This window comes from Panthera tigris, chromosome B1, assembly GCF_018350195.1.
Source record: "Panthera tigris isolate Pti1 chromosome B1, P.tigris_Pti1_mat1.1, whole genome shotgun sequence".
In the NCBI taxonomy this organism is placed as follows: domain Eukaryota; kingdom Metazoa; phylum Chordata; class Mammalia; order Carnivora; family Felidae; genus Panthera; species Panthera tigris.
Genome location: NC_056663.1, coordinates 164,314,475 through 164,334,355, shown reverse-complemented (window position 1 = coordinate 164,334,355; position 19,881 = coordinate 164,314,475). Strand labels below are relative to the sequence as shown.

The 19,881-nt window shown below is 39.5% G+C and overlaps 1 protein-coding gene across 6 annotated transcripts in view; it reads right to left on the bottom strand.

The window, feature by feature from the left end:
* CORIN (corin, serine peptidase) overlaps positions 1-19,881 on the bottom strand; it is a 251,162-nt gene that overhangs the window by 15,743 nt on the left and 215,538 nt on the right. For all 6 annotated transcript variants that reach the window (XM_007075910.3, XM_042984584.1, XM_042984587.1 and 3 more), the window contains 3 exons: positions 13,745-13,861; positions 11,389-11,438; positions 11,066-11,240 (listed from right to left, as the gene is read on the bottom strand). In XM_007075910.3, the coding sequence (XP_007075972.1) occupies positions 11,066-11,240; positions 11,389-11,438; positions 13,745-13,861 (342 nt within the window). The remainder of the gene's footprint in view (positions 1-11,065; positions 11,241-11,388; positions 11,439-13,744; positions 13,862-19,881) is intronic.

The window sequence follows — 19,881 nt, the reverse complement described above, 5'->3', positions numbered from 1 at the left end:
AAAGAACATGTCTTTCTTTCTCTTCCTCCCTCCCTCCCTTCCTTCTTCCTCTCCACCCTCCCTCCTTTCCTCCCTTCCCTCTCCCTCCCTCCTTACCTTCTTTTCTTCTTTCTTTCCTCCCTCCTTTTCTTCTTCCCTCTCTCCTTTCCTTTCCCTCTCTCCCTGCCTTCCTTCCTTCCTTCCTTCCCTCTCCCCACTTTTCTCTCTCCCTCCTTTCCTTCTTTCTCTTTCTCTCTCCTCCTTCCCCCTCCCCTTCCTTTCCTCCCTTCTGTCCCTCTTTCACTTCCTCCCTTCCTTCCCTCCTTCCCTTGTTCCTTCCATTTTTCCATCCTACAGGAGTAAGTGCATGACCATTTGAGAAATTCAATATTCCTTTGAGATTCTATCATTTAAGGCATCTGAAATCAAGCAACAATTTATTTCAAATTTATGCTTATTTAATAGCTCCTTGCCCTTGATTCAGAGCTACTAAATTTTGTTTATAATACTCATCCATTTGCTTAAATCATAAGCAGTATTTCAAATAATTGAACACTGCAAATTATTTGTAACAAGATGAAATAGCATCAATTTCAGACTTAATTACTGTATTGTGCTTAATATAATTCTAACAGTGAAAAGTAAAACTGCTAAATTTTATTAACCCGTATCTAGTAGTTTCTTGCTACATAAGTTACGGTCTTTTTGGAATTAACATCCACCAAAAAAGAACAGAGTAACATAGGAAATTCACATAATTTTTGTAATCTGTGAGATATTGTTCTTTTTACTTTTTGTTATGAGTGTGATGGAAAAAAATAAAGTCTCTTTTAATGTTTTTTTTTTTCCCAAGGCTGGCAAATACCAGGAAAACCACAAGCTGTTGTTTGAAATGGACATGCGAAGTGAGGGAATTGTGTATAAATGGTAAATGGGCATATTAAACACATGCTGGAAAGAATGAGTCAGGAATAATAGCAGAGACAACCCCGTGTTGGCGGAAGCAAAAAAAGGAAAGAAAATTTAGAGTTTCATGAATGCCACGGGAGTCTAGTTTCAGTTCAAAATTACCCTGTGGAGAAACACATAAGAACAAGGAGGTTCACCTGGGCGGTTTAGTGAAGCGTTTGAATGACAAAAGAAAAAAAGCCAATTATAGAAGCTGAAAATCTTCAGCAAAAGGAGGATTTTTTTCAAACTGAGCTGTCAGACATCAAAGCATCAGTACAGAGAGCTGGTGCATCCTTAAAGAAGTTTCTGCAGAGACCTGTCATGTTCTGGGAGGGATGAAGCAGGCAGAGAGGAAGCCCAGTGAAAATCCACCAATCAAATGAAAATGGCAGATGCAGCACCTGGGTGGCTCAGTCGGTTAAGCTCCAACTCTTGATTTAGGCTCAGGTCAGGATCTCAGGGTCTTGAGACCTAGCCTCATGATGAGCCCCACACTGGGCTCCGTGCTGGGCATGGAGCCTGCTTAAGAATCTCTCTCTCTCTCCCTCTCTCTCTCTCTCTCTCTCTCTCCTCTCTCATTGCCCCTCCCCCAACCCATGCATGTGTGCACTCTCACTCTCTCTTAAAAAAATGGCTGAGGAAGACATTAAGAGACCCCTTTTCTCCTTTCATTCTTGCCCCAGATGTTATTTCCTTGTCTGAAATTCATATTTAAGGTCTAATTTGCTTCGTGCCTATATGACTGCTTTAATAATGGATACACTCTACAGAGAACATTGAGATGATATGATTTTAACCTAGAATTCTTCAAACATGAGCTCTAGAGAGAAAGCTCAGCTTCATACACATCTCAGATGACATTCAGGAAAATTTACACGAAATTGCAGGCACAATGTCTCTGGTCGTCAGAACTGGTCACTTTGGTTTATAATTTGCCACCCTGAATTCTAGTTTAGACACAAAAATGCCACATTTTTACTTAATTCAGCTAGCCAGCTTTAGAGATTTTCTAACTTCTTCTCTTAAGAGCACAAAATTTCCCTTTCTTTCACCCTTTCTGATTTTGCTTTAATATCTTATATTTAATATTTATCATTTTAAGAAAAGAAAACTAATATTTATAATCAACACCTGTGATAGAAATCACCCTAGTTTTTACAAGTCTTACTACAGAAATAGCACAGCTAAGTGGTGATTTTGGAGGTAGTTTGAAGGGGACCAAATTTGCACTAAGTAAAGAAATATCACACGATGGCATCATTGTTGTTCTACATATCTTACAAACCTCTTTTAATATTGTACTCTGTCCTTGGTATTTCTAAAGAATTCTCTGCAACACACCTGGTAAACAGACTTTAGACTAGGGTGATCGCAGAGTGAATGTGTGAAGGGACTGGATACAGGTCATAAGTACAGTGTGTCAATCATAGGCTCTGTCTACCGTCCACATCTCAGCTCCTGCTTATTGCTGTCATGTTGGAATGCTTGGTGTAACCTGACCTTTTATTTTTTTGAATGTTCAAGGGAAGCCAGAGTTCTGGATTCCTTTTATGGAATCCACAGTTTTAAATGCTGGCCAAACAACAGCAATACAATGGGCAAAAAAACCCCAACAGCCTGGATTTTATTAGTGTAAGAGTTCTACTTTATAGCTTTCCAAGTATTTCTATACACAATGTTTCAAGTTATCTTCTTACCAACTGCAAGATGTAAATAGGAATTCGAATTCCATTTTAGAGAAGAGAAAGCAGTGACTCACAGCAGATGAGTGACTCATCTAAAGTCACAGAGATAGTAAATGATGGTGATAGACCAGAATGCTGGTCCTTTAAACCCCTAGAGCACACCCTTTCTACCAAACTTCTCTGAAACAAAGAGAAAGATCTACAGGCATCTACATAGGAATCAGGTACTGGCCACAGGAAAGCATGTAACATGGTGGAGACTCATTGGTGAGATAGCAGGAAGATATCTTCTTTTTCTTGAACACATCATCCCGCCATGATGGGGAGCTAGCCACCAGCGGTAAAATTACAGAAGGTGAAAAATCCTGTTATCCCAGGGTCCGAAAAAGCAAGAGAAGGGGGTAGTCAGATACATATCATAGACATTCAAGAATCAGATTTCAGAATGTTTTGGAAAAAAAAGGCAGACTTGATAGTGTGCCCTGGGACTCTTAAAGCAAGTATAACTCAGGAGACATGAGAGAATTAAAGTGCCAAATTCTGATGCTACTGTCACAAGTGACTGCAGTAAGAAAATGAAGAGTCATCTAAAAAGCAAATGTGACTGCACAAGGATCCCAGAGCTTTGCAACTAGAAACTATCACAAAAGACTGGCATGAAAGCATAGTAACTATTGGAAAGTCTTTGTCATAGGTTGAGCAGTGGTTTGTTTAAGTAGGAAAAAAGTAGGAAAAATAAAAATGGCTTCTCTGCAAAATAATGTGCAAGAACAAGGAAAGGGGAAAATTTCTGTCTGTGGCAAATAATATTACTAAAGAACTAAGACAAAACAGAACTGTTGGAAGTTTCCTTTGCTTCCAGTTTCTCCATTCAAAGAGAATCTTCTTCAGACAATATGCAGAAGATTCATCTTTCCATTTGATAAAACATACAGGGGCTTAATACATTACAATGTTGAACAGATGTGTGGTCTAAGATTTGGGAGGACTCAGTGAGACGTCATTGACCTTCTGTGAGATATATTAACATTTCTAGTTCCACACAAGTTATAGTCCTAACTACTCAAACAATTGCATCTTTGAAACATCTAGAAGATGAGTGGCTGAAAGAAATGAAAACACAAGGATGAGGAAGACAGTTCATGCCCTCATGGAGCTTTTATTCTACTTAAAGAATATATAAAGAAGTAAGATTATCTCAGGCACTTAAAAGTGACAAAATGGGAGAACTTGATAGATGACTGAAGGGGGTGGGGGTTCACTGTATCCAAGATGGTTAGGGAAGGCCTTTGACAAAGCCATACTTAAATAGAGACTTTAATAACCAGAAGGAGGTAGCTTTGTGGCTCTAACTGTGAAAACAGCAAGTTCAAGTGTCCTAAGGTGGATATGAGCTTGGAGGATTTCAGGGACATGAAGAAGGCTAGATGTCTGCAGCCCAGTGAACCATGGGAGTATAGGGGAAGATGTAGTCCAAGAAGTAGGACTAGATCTTGAAAGGCTATGATGAGAAGATTTTACTCTTGCTACAATGGGAAGCCATTGTGAAATTTTAAGTAGGGGGAGCAACATGGTCTGATTTACATTTTAGAAAGATCACTATCTCACCGTGTGGATAGTAGACAATAAGGGAACAAGAGAACAGTCCAAAAGACCAGACAGGAAACTGTTTTAATTGTTGTTGTGGATTGATTGTGTTTCTCTCTCAAATCCATATGTTGAAGTCCTAACCATGGGTCCATCAGAATATGACCTTTTTGGAGATAAGGTCTTTACAGAGATAATCAAGTTAAAATGAGGTCATTAGGATGGGCCCTAATCCAATGACTGCTGCCCTTATAAAAAGGGGAAACTGTAGATAGGGATGCACATCAAGGGAACACTATGTGAAGACAAAGGCAGAGATTTGTGTGATGCTTCCACAAACCAAGGGATACCAGAGATTGACAGCAACCACCAGAATCTAGGTGAGAGGCATTCTCTCCCAGCCTTCAGAAAGGACCAACACTTCCCATATCTTGATCTTGGACTTCTAGCCTTCAAAACTGTAAGATAATAAAGATCTGTAGCTCAAGCCACCAGGTTTATGGTATTTGGTTATGGCAGCCCTAGAAAACTAATACAATAGTGAAGACCTGCTATGATAATGACTTGGACTAGGAATATAGGGTGAAGATGGTGAGAAATGGTTGGGTTAGAGATATTTTGGAAGAAGATCCTACAGAAATTATTATTAAATGTGAGAGGAATTAAGGATAATTCCTAGGTTTGGTGAACCAATGGATCATGATGATTTTTACTGAGATGGGGAAAGTTTGTGAAGCACACAATTCTTTGATCAGTGGGAGAGGCAAGAAATCGAGTTTTGTTTTGGCCTCGTAAAGCAGGATGTTTATTACATATTCAAATGGACATCTCATCTAAGCAGTTATACATGTTTAAAGTCAATGGGTAGTAGTGAGGGGTGGGAAGAATCTGGGCTGGGATGGAGATATATGTTTGGAAGTCATGAACAAATATGTGATATTCATATTTTATATTAAAATGTGATATTCAAAATGATATTCATGTCAATACTTGATCTTCATATTTGCTCACATATGAACACATATTTAAACCATATTATTAGATGAGCATAGATGGATAAGAAAGCCAAAAATTGGGCCCTTGTCTTAGCTTGGGATGGTATAATAAATTACTGTAGACTGACTGACTTAAATAATACACATTTACTTCTCATAATTCTAAAGGCCAGAAGTCTGAGATCAAGGGGATAGCATGGTTAGGTCATGGTGAAGACCCTCTTCCTACTTTATAGACAGCAGTCTTCTTGTTGTAACCTCATATGGCAGAAAAAGGTGGCAAGCTCACTTTCTTTTCCTGTAAGGACATTATTCCCATTATGGGGCTTCTACTTTCATGATTTAATTATCTCCCAACAGCCCCACCTCCTAACTTCATCTAATTAGTTTCAACATATGAATTTGGAGGGGAAACAAAGCCTGAGGTCCATAATAGCTCAGGAGCACTAAAGCACTAAGTGGCCTAAGAAAGGAAGAGATGGAAAAAGAGAAAGAAATAGGTAGGTCAGTGAAATAAGAGGAAAACAAGAACATTCTTGTTATTCTAAAATAAAAGTGAAGAAAGTATTTCAAGAAAGATGTAGTGATGAAATACTAGGGAGGGTTCCAATAAGTTGGAAACTGAAAAGTCACCATTGAATATGGCAAGATGGAAGTCATCAAAGACTTTGATAAGTGCCATTTTTGTGGTGACCCTGATGAGAGCTCGACCAGTGTGGGTTGAGGAGAAAATGAAAAGTGGAAAAGGGGAGACAGTGACTGTGCCGAAGTCTTTTAGAAGTTTTACTGTGAATAGTAGCCAAAATGGCCAGTAGTTGAAGAGAGATGGAAAGTCAAGAGAAGGGGGCTCAAGTTAGTGATATCAAGGCATGTTTGTCGAAGAGAATGACCCAGCAAAAAAGGGAGAAACTGTTGATACAAAACAGAAATGATGATTTTAAAAATAAAGTCTTGAAAAAGATGAAGGAGGACATGATTGTCTTAAACAGAAATAGACACATCTTCCACCATAACTCAGGGGAAAGTAGGGGTTATGGCCATATTTACAGGCAATTTGTTGGGATTAAGGATGAGGCAAGGTGGAATATATGGTAGTGTCTGTTCTCTCCATGAAGCATGAGGTGAGACCAATGGAGGGTGAAGAGGATTTGGGGAGAGAAGAGAAAATGTCAGATAGTTGTCTCTGAGGGTAGAAAAGTGATCTTACTATGGAAGTAGATTAGAAGTGTTCCACATTGTTAGATGCTCATTTGAGACTCATGATCACACATTTTATGTGAACTCAGCAGCTGGGCGTGTGATATTCTTCAGCAATGTGGTTAGCTGTTCAGGTGCAGATGCAGAGTACATAGTAGGTGGCACGACTAGAAGAAACAAGTAAGTAACTACAAAGCTTAAGAGAGGAGGAGCTCCCATTTTCAGTGAGCCCCAGAAACTATGAGGTTTGGCCCATATTTTAAGCCCACTTCTGACTACATCCTAGACCCAGATATTTTCCACTGGAGAGAGGAGGGGAGAGAATATCTCCACAGGAGGCAGCACAGTGGCAAGAATGGAGTCAGGTCCTTGTCACCAAGGACTTTTCAAAACTACACTTGCTTATTCTTCAGTGACGCTGGAAAACAGCACCCCAGGGGACATATGGATCCAAAATGGAGAATTTCTGCTTTACTGGGCACTATTACTGATGGGAGTGGATAAAATTCCTCAAGGGAATAGAACAGAAAAACAAATTGTGAATTACTGGCACAGTTCATAGGCACCTAGAGAAAAAGAGGGAATTATGAGGACACAACATGATTTAACTTTTAATAAAAAGTCAGACCAAACCTCTCACTTCCTTTTCTGAGTGCAGTAACAGACTGTTAGATTAGGAGAGCTGGGTGAGCACAGTGACTTTGTTCTATGGAGAATGAGAGAGGGAGCTCTCCAGAAGGATGTAGAAAGATGACAGAGTAATATTAAAAGTCTAGCTGATGTTGAATGTCAGGGATGGTGCTGATCTCCACTCTTGGGTAATGTCCTCCCTCGGTTCCGAAAAGCAAGAATATTAGGATCAGAAAATGAGGTATTTGCATTGACTCAGTTTTGGACATCTGCCTGGTCTGAATGGCAGGCAAATCCAGGGACAAAGACATTGAAAGTCTGGGTGAGAGGACTGAAGTGATTAGCCTGGCACACAAGGTTAACTGTGAAGAGGAGGGCATGAGAAGACTAGGGGACTGAAATCACTGGGGGACACGTGCAGACTAGCAGCCACAGTCCTGTTGGACAGGAGAGTTGGTTGGGTGAAATCACAGCATGGGTAACGTGGTGGGGTTAAGGGTTGTGGTCATCTAGTGAGGTGATCATTTTTTTATGTGCATTTCCTGGTGAGGAATTAGATGCTTCTGACAATTACCACTTGTGTGCCAGCCTAGGAAGTCCAGCCTTAAGTCTTTCAGAGGCAAGAGAAGGCAAGAACAATGCATGTGAAATTACTCCTGAAAGTCAAAGTCTTTCTTGTTCAGCACTGTTGACGTTGAGTTGTTATTAGGGCATACGGGCCTTGGTCTGATCAGCTTCGTAACTCATGTTTTTAATTTTCATTTGGGATTTTTAAATACTTTTTCATAAAAGAGAAAAACAAACCTGTCTCTCTGTTTTTTTTTTCTTTCTACCAATATAATTTAAAAAGACAGGCTTGATAAGACCTACAGATGGGTCATGCTGGGCCTTGCCAAAGTATGGGATCACAGTGTGAAGTAAAGCCCGTTAATTGCAGCAGTTGATGACTCCAGCAGGGAATGGGGCTTACAATGAGACGTTCTCAAAGCTTGCCGGCCACTGGAGAGATTGTACAATTGAATCAGTTATTAGCACATATTCAGGAGAAGGCTTATTTGAAGTTGGGCAATTTCTCGCTTTTTATGGACAGACCAGATCCCTCTTGACAGCTCTGTTAAGTCTAGTGTTCCATGCAATTTCACCAAGACCTTAGATATTATATCCATTTCCTTAATTGTAAACACATATTTCTTTTCTAATGCAAGGTTTCTTCTTAACTTTACAGAGCTGTCAATGACAGAGGAAGCTTGGATACCACATATGGAAATGACAAAAGTGGTTTATGAACCTGGTTTAGCTAGCACGTAAAGAGTACTGTTGGATTTATTTAGGTGATCATTTTTTGATGAATGTAATCTTGCTAGTATCATCTTCTGCTTATCACGGAGCTCTACACCAAAACTGGGAAAGGCATCTGGAAACGTCTGGCCCCTTCCAAAGCAATAACATTGTAGTGTATTTCCTGACACACCACACAGACTTTTCCAATTGCTTGGGGTCTTACACACTAAAAGTTCTCAAGAGGAGGTACTGGTTTGATTTTTTTATATTTTCTTTTCCCCAAACGAGCAATCAGCTGGAAATACACGTTTCCATCTTACAACTGTACTCTAATTACTCGTTTAAATGTCTGTCTCCTTACTAGGTTAGCACTTCAAGGAAGGAAACATGTATTCATCTCTGTAACCCCCATGTAGAGCTGAATATATAGGCTGGGACTGTAGCCCGTAGCAACAAGGACCAGTAGGTGAGTAGCTGTGCTTGAGAAGATGTATTGCAGTATTGCGAAAATGGTAGCAAAGTGGGACTAACCTGAATGTCCATCGACTAGGGGATAATGGAAAAAGTTATGGTAAATCTATATAATGGAATATCATTTAGGCTTGAAAAAGAGTGAGGGAGAGCCACGTCTATTAACCTAGAAAAAGAGTGAGGGAGAGCCACATCTCTTAACCTAGAGGGAGGTCCATGATATATTATCAAATGAGAAAAACAACTTAACAAACAAAAGCACAGAGTATGATTCCAAATCGTAAAAGTAAACAGTGGCACCCTGCGAAAAACACTCCCTCGGCTATCACAGGGGTTACTGTGGAAGATGATGAGAAGGGAGAAGACAAAAATACAGCAAATCTGTAAAATACACAAAAATACACAAAATGTAAAGATACTCATGCGATACTGCAAAGGGAAAAGGTAGAATGCACGTTTTCAGCAGTAATTTTTTAAAAGAACAGTTGCCCTTTATCGAGAGCTTACTGATCAATGTCAGGCATGGTTCTCAAGGCTTTGCATAAGACTATTTCACTTACTGCCCGCACCAGCCCTGTGAGGTAGGGACTATTATTTCCCTCATGTCATAAGTGAAGAAACTGTGGCCCAGAGAGGTTAATGAATTGACCCGTGACGACACAGCAAGTGGCAACGCTAAGAAAAAATATGAATAGGCAAAAAAAAAAAAAGAGAGAGAGAAGAAATTGCATTTTTTTCTAGAAATTAAGCTGATCAAATGAAAAGAATCAATTTGGTCAGGTGATAGAACTATGAGTTATTTTGTCTTGAATATTTGCTATTATTTAATATTTAATTTTACTTTGGAATAAAGTAAAATTATTAAAAATAAATAGAAAAAAAGGTGTGGTGATTTTAAAACATGCCATCAAATCTTCCTCCTACAGAGAGGAGAATTCCTTGCTTCTTCCCTTTGGAGCTGAGCGGGGCTTGTGGGGGCTCCGACCAACCACAGAGGTGAGGTACGTGCCTCTTTGTGTGTCTTTGGAGGCTAGGTCAAAAAAGGGAACACACCTTCCTCCCAGCTCCCTTTCTGAGCAGCTGGTTCTGGGGGACCAGCCACCATGGTGTTGAGTCCCACATGGAGATAGATGTACTAAGGCCCCAGCCAAAAGGCAGCATCGACTGCCTGCCTTCCGATGGTTCTAGCCCTCAGCCTTAGAATCTTTCAACCAAGGCCCCAGACATTGATGATCAGGGACAAACTGCGCTGGCTATGTCAGGTCCAAACGTCTGACCCCCAGAATTGGATTTTTTGTTTGTTTGTTGTTGTTATTGTTTGATTTGGGGTTTTTTTTTTGTTTTTTGTTTTTTTTTGCTTTTTTTTTTTTTTTTTGTTTTTTGTTTTTTGTTTTTTTGGCTCCTAAAATACACAGTCGATAGAACAGGTGCAGTGATATTTGTCAATTTAGGGTAGGGCTCCCCTTTATCTTATTTTTCTAGTCCCTTCAGGCATATTGTGATGATGAATTTTACATGCCAATGAAGTTAGGCCATGGTGCCCAAATATTTGGTGAAACATTGTTCTGGATGCTTTCGTGAAGGTATCTTGGGCAAGATTAACATTTAAATTGGTGGACTTTGAATAAAGCAGACTACCCTCCATAATATGATTATCCTCATCCCATAAACTGGAGACTTTAAGAGAACAAAGACAGGTCTCCCCTGAGCAAGAAGAAATTCAGCCAGCAGTCTGCCTTTGCATTCAAACTGAACCTCTCCCTGAGACTCTAGGCTGCCAATCTACACCATTAGGTTTTGGACCCACCAGCACCCACACAATCATGTGAGACAATTTCTTAAAATAATTTCACCCCTCCTCTCTCATTCTCTGAGAACCCTAATACACATATTGGGGTGCCTTTAACTCTGCTTCTCAAACTCCTCACAAATCCTTCCAGCTAACCTCACTATAGGAAACATAAATCCCCTCTGTTGAACTTCAGATGTAGTTGACGTATTTAAGGGGGCTGGAAAAGAGACTAATGCTAGCTGGAGAGCCAACCTTCTGAACCTCTTTCTTCCACTTCCCCCCTCTTTAGGGAAAAATCATAAACAATATGATTGCCAATAAGTGATCAGCACATACATAGGATGACAACATCAAGGGTAGGAAAATCTAAGCAGATAAAGGAAGTAAATCAACTGTGGCTTCTGCACTGAAGTGGCTTCGCAGAATTATATAAGACACTAAGAATGCCCAAGTGACAGAATGATCAGGTTGAGGCAAAGCCGAAGGATGGAGCTTACCCCTCAAAGCAGTGGGCAACCGTCAGGACCCACTTCTTGGCAATGAGGACACAGCCACAAATGTGTCCACTGGGTTCACTCTGCAGGGAACACTGCCATGGCCATCTTCCGGGACGACTCGTTCGACCCCCAAGGATCCTCTTGTTCATTCGGGCAGCAGGGCGGCGCCCACAGTCTACCAGGGAGCAGGAAAGACAGCGGGTGATTCACCAACAAACCCAGCTCCATGCTTGGATCTTTGCTGTTAAGTGCAAGTTATTGTTTTTGCCCTGAGCCAACCCAGTTAAGTTCGTATTCCATTGCTACACCACTAATTCTCTCACCTTGTTTAGTACACAGAAGAGAAATCTTACTTCTGCTCTGACAAGGCTGCCTAGATTTGGAAACATAAAATGGCATAGTGTTAAGTCACATATTTATCACTCACTTCAAACACTTTACCACCGAAAAGCAAGACATAGGTTCCACTGTTCCCAGAGGTTGTATTCTTTGAGTAATGATTATCTGTACTGGTGCAGGAATTCTTGAGGCAGGGCTATTGTCAAATACCACCTTGGAAATGATGGCATATGGAGGATGTTTACTTTTTTTTTTTTTAGTTTATTTAATATCATCATAATATATTTTCACATGTGTGGGAAAAGAAACTACTTTTAGCAAAGTCTCCCACATCATCTTGGCTGGTGGCACCGCCCAGAATATTGACTCAGACCATAATTTTCTTTTTTTTTAATATGAAATTTATTGTCAAATTGGTTTCCATAAAACACTCAGTGCTCATCCCAACAGGTGCCCTCCTCAATGCCCATCACCCAATTTCCCCTCCCTGCCACCCCCCTTCAGCCCTCAGCTTATTCTCAGTTTTTAAGAGTCTTATGTCAAACCATAATTTTCAAAGTAAGGAGAGGAAGGCAAGGGAATTGGGTGATTTCTTAGAATCTCTAGTGAGAAAGGAGCATGTCAGATTTTTATGCTTAGGGAGAGGGTGTGGATGTTCAAAACAAGTTGCAAATAGTTTAGAGAGATAAAATATTACTTCAGAAAGTTAGAGAACAGATAAAGGAATTGAATATTTAGACTGGAAAAGAATCATGAAGATACTTGTAATAATAAAATGTGGATCTAGGGCACCTGCCTGGGTGACTCAGTTGGTTGAACATCCAACTCGGTTTTGGCTCAGGTCATGATCTCACAGTTTCGTGGGTTCGAACCCCACATCAGGCTCTGTGCTGGCAGTGAGAAGCCTGCTTGGGATTCTCTCTTTCCCTCTCTCTGTCTGACTCTCTCTCTCTCTTTCTTTCAAAATAAGTAAACTTAAAATAAAATTTTAATAAGTGAACTTAAAATAAAATTTTCTATGATTGGCTGACAAGAAGAAGGGGGTTAAATTTATTCCATGTAACTCTAGATGGCAGGATCAGAACCAGTCAGTAGAATTACAGGAATAATGGGTTCAGTAAAGAAAGACTTTTCTAAAAACCAGGGTTAACCTTTAAAGGTAAGAACATGGGCCATGTTTAAGCATCTATCAATGTGACTGCACAAGAGAATTCAATGTAGGGAATATTAAGTTTCAATCACAGAGTTTTCTTTCAACCATGAAGCATTTATTCACAGTATACATTTAAAAAAACAAAAGATACTTTGAGACGGTCAATGGGGCGCCTGGGTGGCTCAGTCAGTTAAGCGGTTAGGCTACTGACTCAGTTTCGACGGTTTTTGCTTTAGTATATATGATCTCACGGTTTCATAAGTTTAAGCCCCGCATCGAGCTCTGTACTGGGGGCATGGAGCCTGTTTGTCATTCTCTCTCTCTCGCTCTCTCTCTGCCCCTCCCCCGCTATGTCTCTGTCTCTCTCAAAACTAAATAAACTTTAAAAAATTAAAAAAAAAAATACCGTGACGTGCTTAGAATCCTAGACCTCTCAGAAAAAAAGAAGTATCCCTAAATATGCCATGTCCACATTCCCTTTTGAGGATCTGCTATATTTTCATTTCTTGGTAAATTTGCATGGGGATATGTGTAATTATTTGTATCAATAAGTTATATAATTCAGAAAACACATGTTTGCTTTTTGCCTTCCCACAACCTGAAGTCCTGTCTCCTACTTACTCTCTATCTTGTTATCCTTAATTTCTTTGTAGTATTTCCAAATATCTGAAATTTATTTTGTTTACTAGCTTATAGTTTCTCTGTCTACCTATACAAGGTAGGTTTTTTAAGACCAGAGCAAGTGGACTTTCAAGGCTACTCGATTATAATTTCATTTTGTGTCAATTTTTCCCTCAGACTCTCCAAGTTTGATCAGTTCTCATCACTTCAATTCCCTCCTAACTAGTTCCATGTAGCATCTGTAGGATATTAGACATGAGAATTTCCTTTGGATAGGATTTGAAAAAACTCCAAAATTAGAATCTAAGTTCCTCTTCCTTCACCATAATAGTTTCTGTAATCTTCATTAAAGAAAAATGTAATTAGCAAGAGAAAAGAATCTGTGTCTAGAAAGAAGAGATAAAGCCAAACAATGTTGAAATATAAAGGCCAATCACCATTCTATGGAAGTTCTTTATTGATGTGATACATTTGGATTATGCTAAATTAGAAACAGGAGAAAGCCCCTGATGATAGATTCCTGCTCCATAATCCACTCTACACAGCTCTTGTGAAGAGTGTCTTACCCTTTTACCAGCAGTTCATGCAAAGTGGTCCCATTGAGGCTCTCCCAGTTGGAGTGTAATGTCAGCCACTCCTGGTCTTGCTCCTGTCCCTGTACCAATTTAGTCACAGATGGTTCTCTAATAGAAGGACAAATAACAATGAAATATTCAAAGCACAGTGATCTTTGACAGGCCATATCATTATTTAACACTCATTCTCTTTCAAAAAGAAACATTACAGGGGCGCCTGGGTGGCTCAGTTGGTTGAGAGACCGACTTCGGCTCAGGTCATGATCTCATGGTTTGTGAGTTTGAGCCCCGCGTCGGGCTCTGTGCTGACAGCTCAGAGCCTGGAGCCTGCTTCTGATTCTGTGTCTCCCTCTCTCTCTGCCCCTCTCTCACTCATGCTCTGTCTCTCTCTGTCTCAGAAATAAATAAACATTAAAAAAAATTTAAAAAACAAACAAAAAAACCCAAAAAGAAACATTACAAGTCAGTATTTCAAGAGTGGGGGGGGGGTTGTATTAGAAATTTGGCATGGAATGTGATCAATAGAAGAGGAAGCTACTAAAAGTATATACTAAAGCAATAAAAATCTCAACTGTTATAGCTATTTTAATCATGCTCTCCACTGACATGTACTTGAACTTTGTGAGGTGTTTGAATTCTAACATATATGACATAAAAGTTCCAATATCTCAAAAACAAGAGCAACTTCGGGCAGGGATCAAAAAAAGCAAGATAAAATTTATCTGCCTGGGATTTTTTTCTCTTCTCTTCTTGCCCAATGTAATCCTGCAATGCAGCGATACCTTAAAATGAAGTAAATAAAGTAAAAACTAAAGAAGTAAATAAGTAAATTGATTGCTATGTAATATCTATTTGGACAGCACAAAACTGTAATGATTTTTCTCAACATACTATAAAATCTTTATGCACCAAAAGTCAGGAAAAACTCTGGAAAATAGAAATGGGAGTTAAACACTATTATTTTCCTCTTTACCTGTCTTCTTAATCAACTTCTATGAATCCTTTTCTGTGAATATCTTATTCGATCATTCAAGTACATATGGTTACACCATATCCAAGATTGAAAACCTTGGGTTTTCAATCCAAAGATTGAAAATTGGGGTTCAAAAGTATGCAGGTTTTATGTAAAATATTCTATTCTTCATGAAATAATTGGCTCTTTTAGGCGATCTGTATTTGCCGAAAACCTTTTGCAGTTCCATCACCTGAAGCCCCAGGGTAGATGAGGTGGAGGAATGAATTTAGACAGGAGGAAGGAGGGCTGCTCCTAAACCTGGAAGGAAGATGATACTTTGTTGAAGTTGGAGGAGAGTAGAGACTTCAAATCGGATAGCCTCTATCTTTCTTTCCAAGTAAAAGGTGAGCTCCTCAGATGAAAGTTGGGGATGTCAGGGGCTCATGATGACGAGGAAAGTGACAGGTATATGGATTCGTTCCCTGGTGGAAGTGTTTGAAGAAACACATCAAAGATAACTGAGAACAATGGCAACAGCACTGACGGTTCAAATGAACCTGGAAATCCTGAAATTGTACCAGCATCAAGTCTTCATGCTTAGTGACTTTCTTTTCCAACAACGGATGGATGACACTTTTTGAAAAAAAAGAGGGGGTGGTGTAGAGGGCACAGGAAGGGAAGCAAAGTTCGGTTCAGTGGCATTGAAAGGGAAATGAACATTGCAGCTGATTATTATTTAAAAATTATTTCTAAAATTTTCACTTTATGAGATTTAACTAATCTCATCATAGAAAACAAAAGGAACAAAACCTTCCCCAAATCCTGTTACTTTTAAAAAGAGGGAAACCCTCTAAAGAGAACTGATGACAGAATAAGAGCCAAAGAAAAAAACAAAACAGAGCCCTTAATAATGAATGGATTCTAATCACTGGATGTTAAAGCAAAGAGCATGCACCCTGACCACACTTTAAGAAGAGTTCCACCAGATTTAAATTTAGTTAGAAACTTGAATGAACTGTGAGGTCGTTGAAGAGTTCACAAAACCTACTGCAAAACGAGGGTTTTCCTTGTCCTTGACCAAAATGAGAGTATGGCTTTCTGTTAATCTCAGAAGTTGCGTATGTGGAGGCATAGTGAGAGGGAAACTTTCAATGTCAGACAGAGGTCACAAATACCACTGACAGTATTTCTCCTGATACCTGCATCCTGAGAATTATGTTCTGTGGTAGAACAACTTGGGAGCCTCCTAAATCCAGGCATTTTACTGGCCAAAAGACAAAGGAAGATAAGCATCAGATTAAATTTGTTGTTTAAGTCATTCTTTAGGCAGGTATTTATAAGGCAAAAGGGATTTGCACAGGGAGGTCTATTCAGCATAGGATTTGCACTGATGGTGGATAGAAAAATCATTGCAAAGGAAACTTCAGTCTTTCAATCTGCAAGGCAACTTCAGTTACCCTGAAAAAAGGTCTCCACAGAGCAAGGCACATGGGATGTTTCTGCATTTCATTCATTAATCTCCAACAAGAAAGGCGATTTAGTCTGAATCTCTCACTTACATCAAGTGGAAAATATAAGAAATTCATCATCAAGAAGAGGGGAATGTCATTACAAAAATTAGTTTCCCATGAAATTCTTAAATACTAGAATGCTTTTCATACACAAAAAACAAATCTTTCAGCCCCAGAAATGCCATTCTATGGCTCATTTAAAAAAATCAGGAAATTCATATGGTTGTATTTCTGCCATCATACAGAATCTGAGCATCTGTGTGATTTCAATTTTTAAAATTTTTTCTTTAGATAATTTTTAAAATTAAAAAATACTTACACCTGGAAAAAATAATACAAGTTATACAGTGAAAAAATATTCTTCCCATTCCAGATGTATAGAAACAACCTCCATAAATAGCATCTGAGAGTATCCTTGCCAAGCTTTAGCTGTAATTCATGTATATATACATAGATTTTTTTAGTCCATACATCTTGTTTTCTGTTGTATTTTTTTTTTAATCTACACACCTTGTTCTGTGTTGTACTGATGATATTTTTATTTAGTGATTTATCTTGGAAGGCTTTCCGTAAAAATAGTTAACGTTTGTCAACTGCACTATTTTATCTTCTTTAATCCTCTGAACAATGTTGGAAAGTAGGCATCATTATTCCCTTTTTCGGAGATGAAAAAATTCAGGTAAAAAGAGAGTAGGTACCTTGCCCAAGGTCACACAGTGACTAGATGGCAGAACTGGGATTTGAATCCCGGTGGTCTGATGCCAGAGGACCCCTCCTAACACTTCGAACACCACGTGGTCCCTCTTCATTAACAACACATGCTGTGTTCTTTTTACAGCTGCAGAGTTTTACCATTATATGGATGTACATACATTTACTTACCCAGCCCACTATTAACCCACAGGTAGGCTGTTTCCAATTTTTGTTACAATAAAAAACAGCAGTTAACACTTTTAACTGTTCACCTTTGCCTACATGCACAGTTTCCCAAAATAAAAATAATTTCCTAGATATAAAAGTATCAAATCAAAATGGAAATCTTTGATTCAAAGTATGGATTTTCCCTTCAAACACTAATGACGATTTACATACTCATCAAGAATATATGTGTAAGGACTTTTTAACTTTTATAACTATGCACATAGTGTAAATCATGCCATTAAAAGGTATCTGGAACTTAGCTGCTCAAATTTGGTTTGACAGTCAGTAGTGATTTTGACTTACCTTTTTCCATATTTTACCAAATTAAAGAAAGTCTGTTGGGTAGACAGCAAAAGAGCAAAACCCATTTTACTAGTAATTAGGCATCAAAGTCACTGTATCCTAAGAAAGTGTGTGCAGGGAATATAATCAACCCTGAATGTTTCTATAGCAGCCATGAAATCATATACAGAGAAAGAAAATAAGGGACAATCTAATCCACTGCCCTCATTTGACAGCCTGACAGTCTGAGAAAACTGAGACACAGATACAGACCCATCCCAAACATTCGTGGGGGCCAAACATTTGTGAGTAAGGGTACAAATGGAGGCCCACATAAGATAGGTCTACATATTTAGATGTTATAAATCAAATTCACAAGTTGTTAAAGAACATGTCTTCTATCTTCCTTTCCCCCCCCCCCCAAGATTTTATTTAAATTCAAGTTAGTGAACATATAGTGTAGTATTAGTTTCAGGAATAGAATTTAATGAGTCGTCGTTTACATATAACACCCAGCGCTCATCACAAGTGCCCTCCATAATGCTCATCCCCCATTTAGCCTCACTCTCCTCCCCTCCAGCAACCCTCGGTTTGTTCTCTATATTTAAGAGTTTCTTATGGTTTGCCTCCCTCTCTGTTTTTTACCTTATTTTACTTTTCCTTCCCTTCCCCTATGTTCACCTGTTTCTATCTTGCCATCTTGACCAACGTATCTTTTAGGCTCAGAATATAGGATTTGGGCCTCTTTGGAACAGTGGTTTCAAACCTTGGCATTCATCATCACCTGGAGGACCCGTTACAACAAAGCTTGCTGGCCCCACTCCCAGATTCCCTGATTCAGTAAGTCTGAGATGGGGCCGCAAAGGCTACCCTTCTAACAAGATCCCAGGTGATGCGGCCGCCGCTGGTCTGGGACCACACTTTGAAGACATTGGTTTAGATAGCAGACCAGGCTCCAGGTGGGCAAGACAGATTCCTTGCCCCATGGGGTGAGGCATGGCTGGGGAGGAAGGCCAGAGCGTTCACTCTATATCAGGGTTTCTTATCCTCGGCACTGTTGACATTTTAGACCAGATAATTACTCACTGTGCGGAGTCATCTGGTGCTCTTTAGGATTAGTGTCATCCCTGGCTTCTACCCACGAGATGCTAGTAGCCACCCCCGGACTGACAATTAAAAGGGTCTTACAGACGTTTCCAAATGCCCCTTGAGGGGCAAAGTTAAGCCTGGTGGAGAACCACTTCTCTAAATCATGGAGCCCAGGGCCAGGGCCCTCTGCTCTGGGTCGAGGGGCAGTACTGCACAGAAAAGCAAAAGGATTTCCAAATTTGCTTCTTGAATTGTGTGGCCATAAGACATATATATATTTAAAAATGTATAATTCTTCCTCTGCCCCCAAAATGAGAAGATAGAACTTCTCCAGAATTCTAAAACATCTTGACATTCTGCAAGGAATGACGCATGGATGCATTTCAAGGCTTAGGTGAGCAACCAGATCTCTAGATAGTCGGACCTGTCCTCACACGCTGAAGACACCCAGTGTTCAGTAATAAGGCATTCAATGCTTGTGTTATCCTTATGTTGGGGTTGCTCACTTAAACAATGAAGGTCAGCAAAATTCCCAGAAACCAAGGGCTTCTTCACTTTTGGCAGCAAGAGAACAGGGGAGGAATTACCTAGAAATGTTACACATTTCAGTAGCAGGGCAAAGTCTGTTCTCTTGTGGCTACTGCTGGGGAAAAATAATCTGAGTTTTCATCTTCAATACTAACAGTTGGTCTTGAAATATAAATGCCTAGTGTAGTAGACAAAATACGTTATTTGCTCTTCTAAATATCCTGTTCAGAACTTGGAACGTCTCCACTAAACATTTAGCTCTCTGAATTCAGAAATATTTTCGTGAACACTGTCACATTATTATCTCTGTTTGGTTTCTTTTTTTTTTTTTTTTTTAATGTTTATTTATTTTTGAGACAGAGACAGAGCATGAACAGGGGAGGGGCAGAGAGAGGGAGACACAAAATCGGAAGCAGGCTCCAGGCTCTGAGCCATCAGCCCAGAGCCCGACGCGGGGCTCGAATTCACTGACCTCGAGATCGTGACCTGGCTGAAGTCGGACGCTTAACCAACTGAGCCACCCAGGCGCCCCTCTGTTTGGTTTCTATAGACTAGACATGTTATTAAAAAATTAGTTAAATTATTTTGTCAAATAGAAAGATGGCCTGGAAATTCTGACAAGAAGGCATAATAGGTTTAAAACAAAGCAGGAATGAGTATCACTATAGAGTCATTTGTCTGGTGAGTTAGCTCAGCTTATGCTTTATACAGGAAAACTTCCCCCTGGTAGTAATGTTTAAAGGACAGCATAAAGTCTGAGTTAATTTTTCCAGTAAACTTAGCATTTCTAAAAATCTTTTTGTTGAAATCCTAACTGAAGGCATATCATTTTATTCATTGGT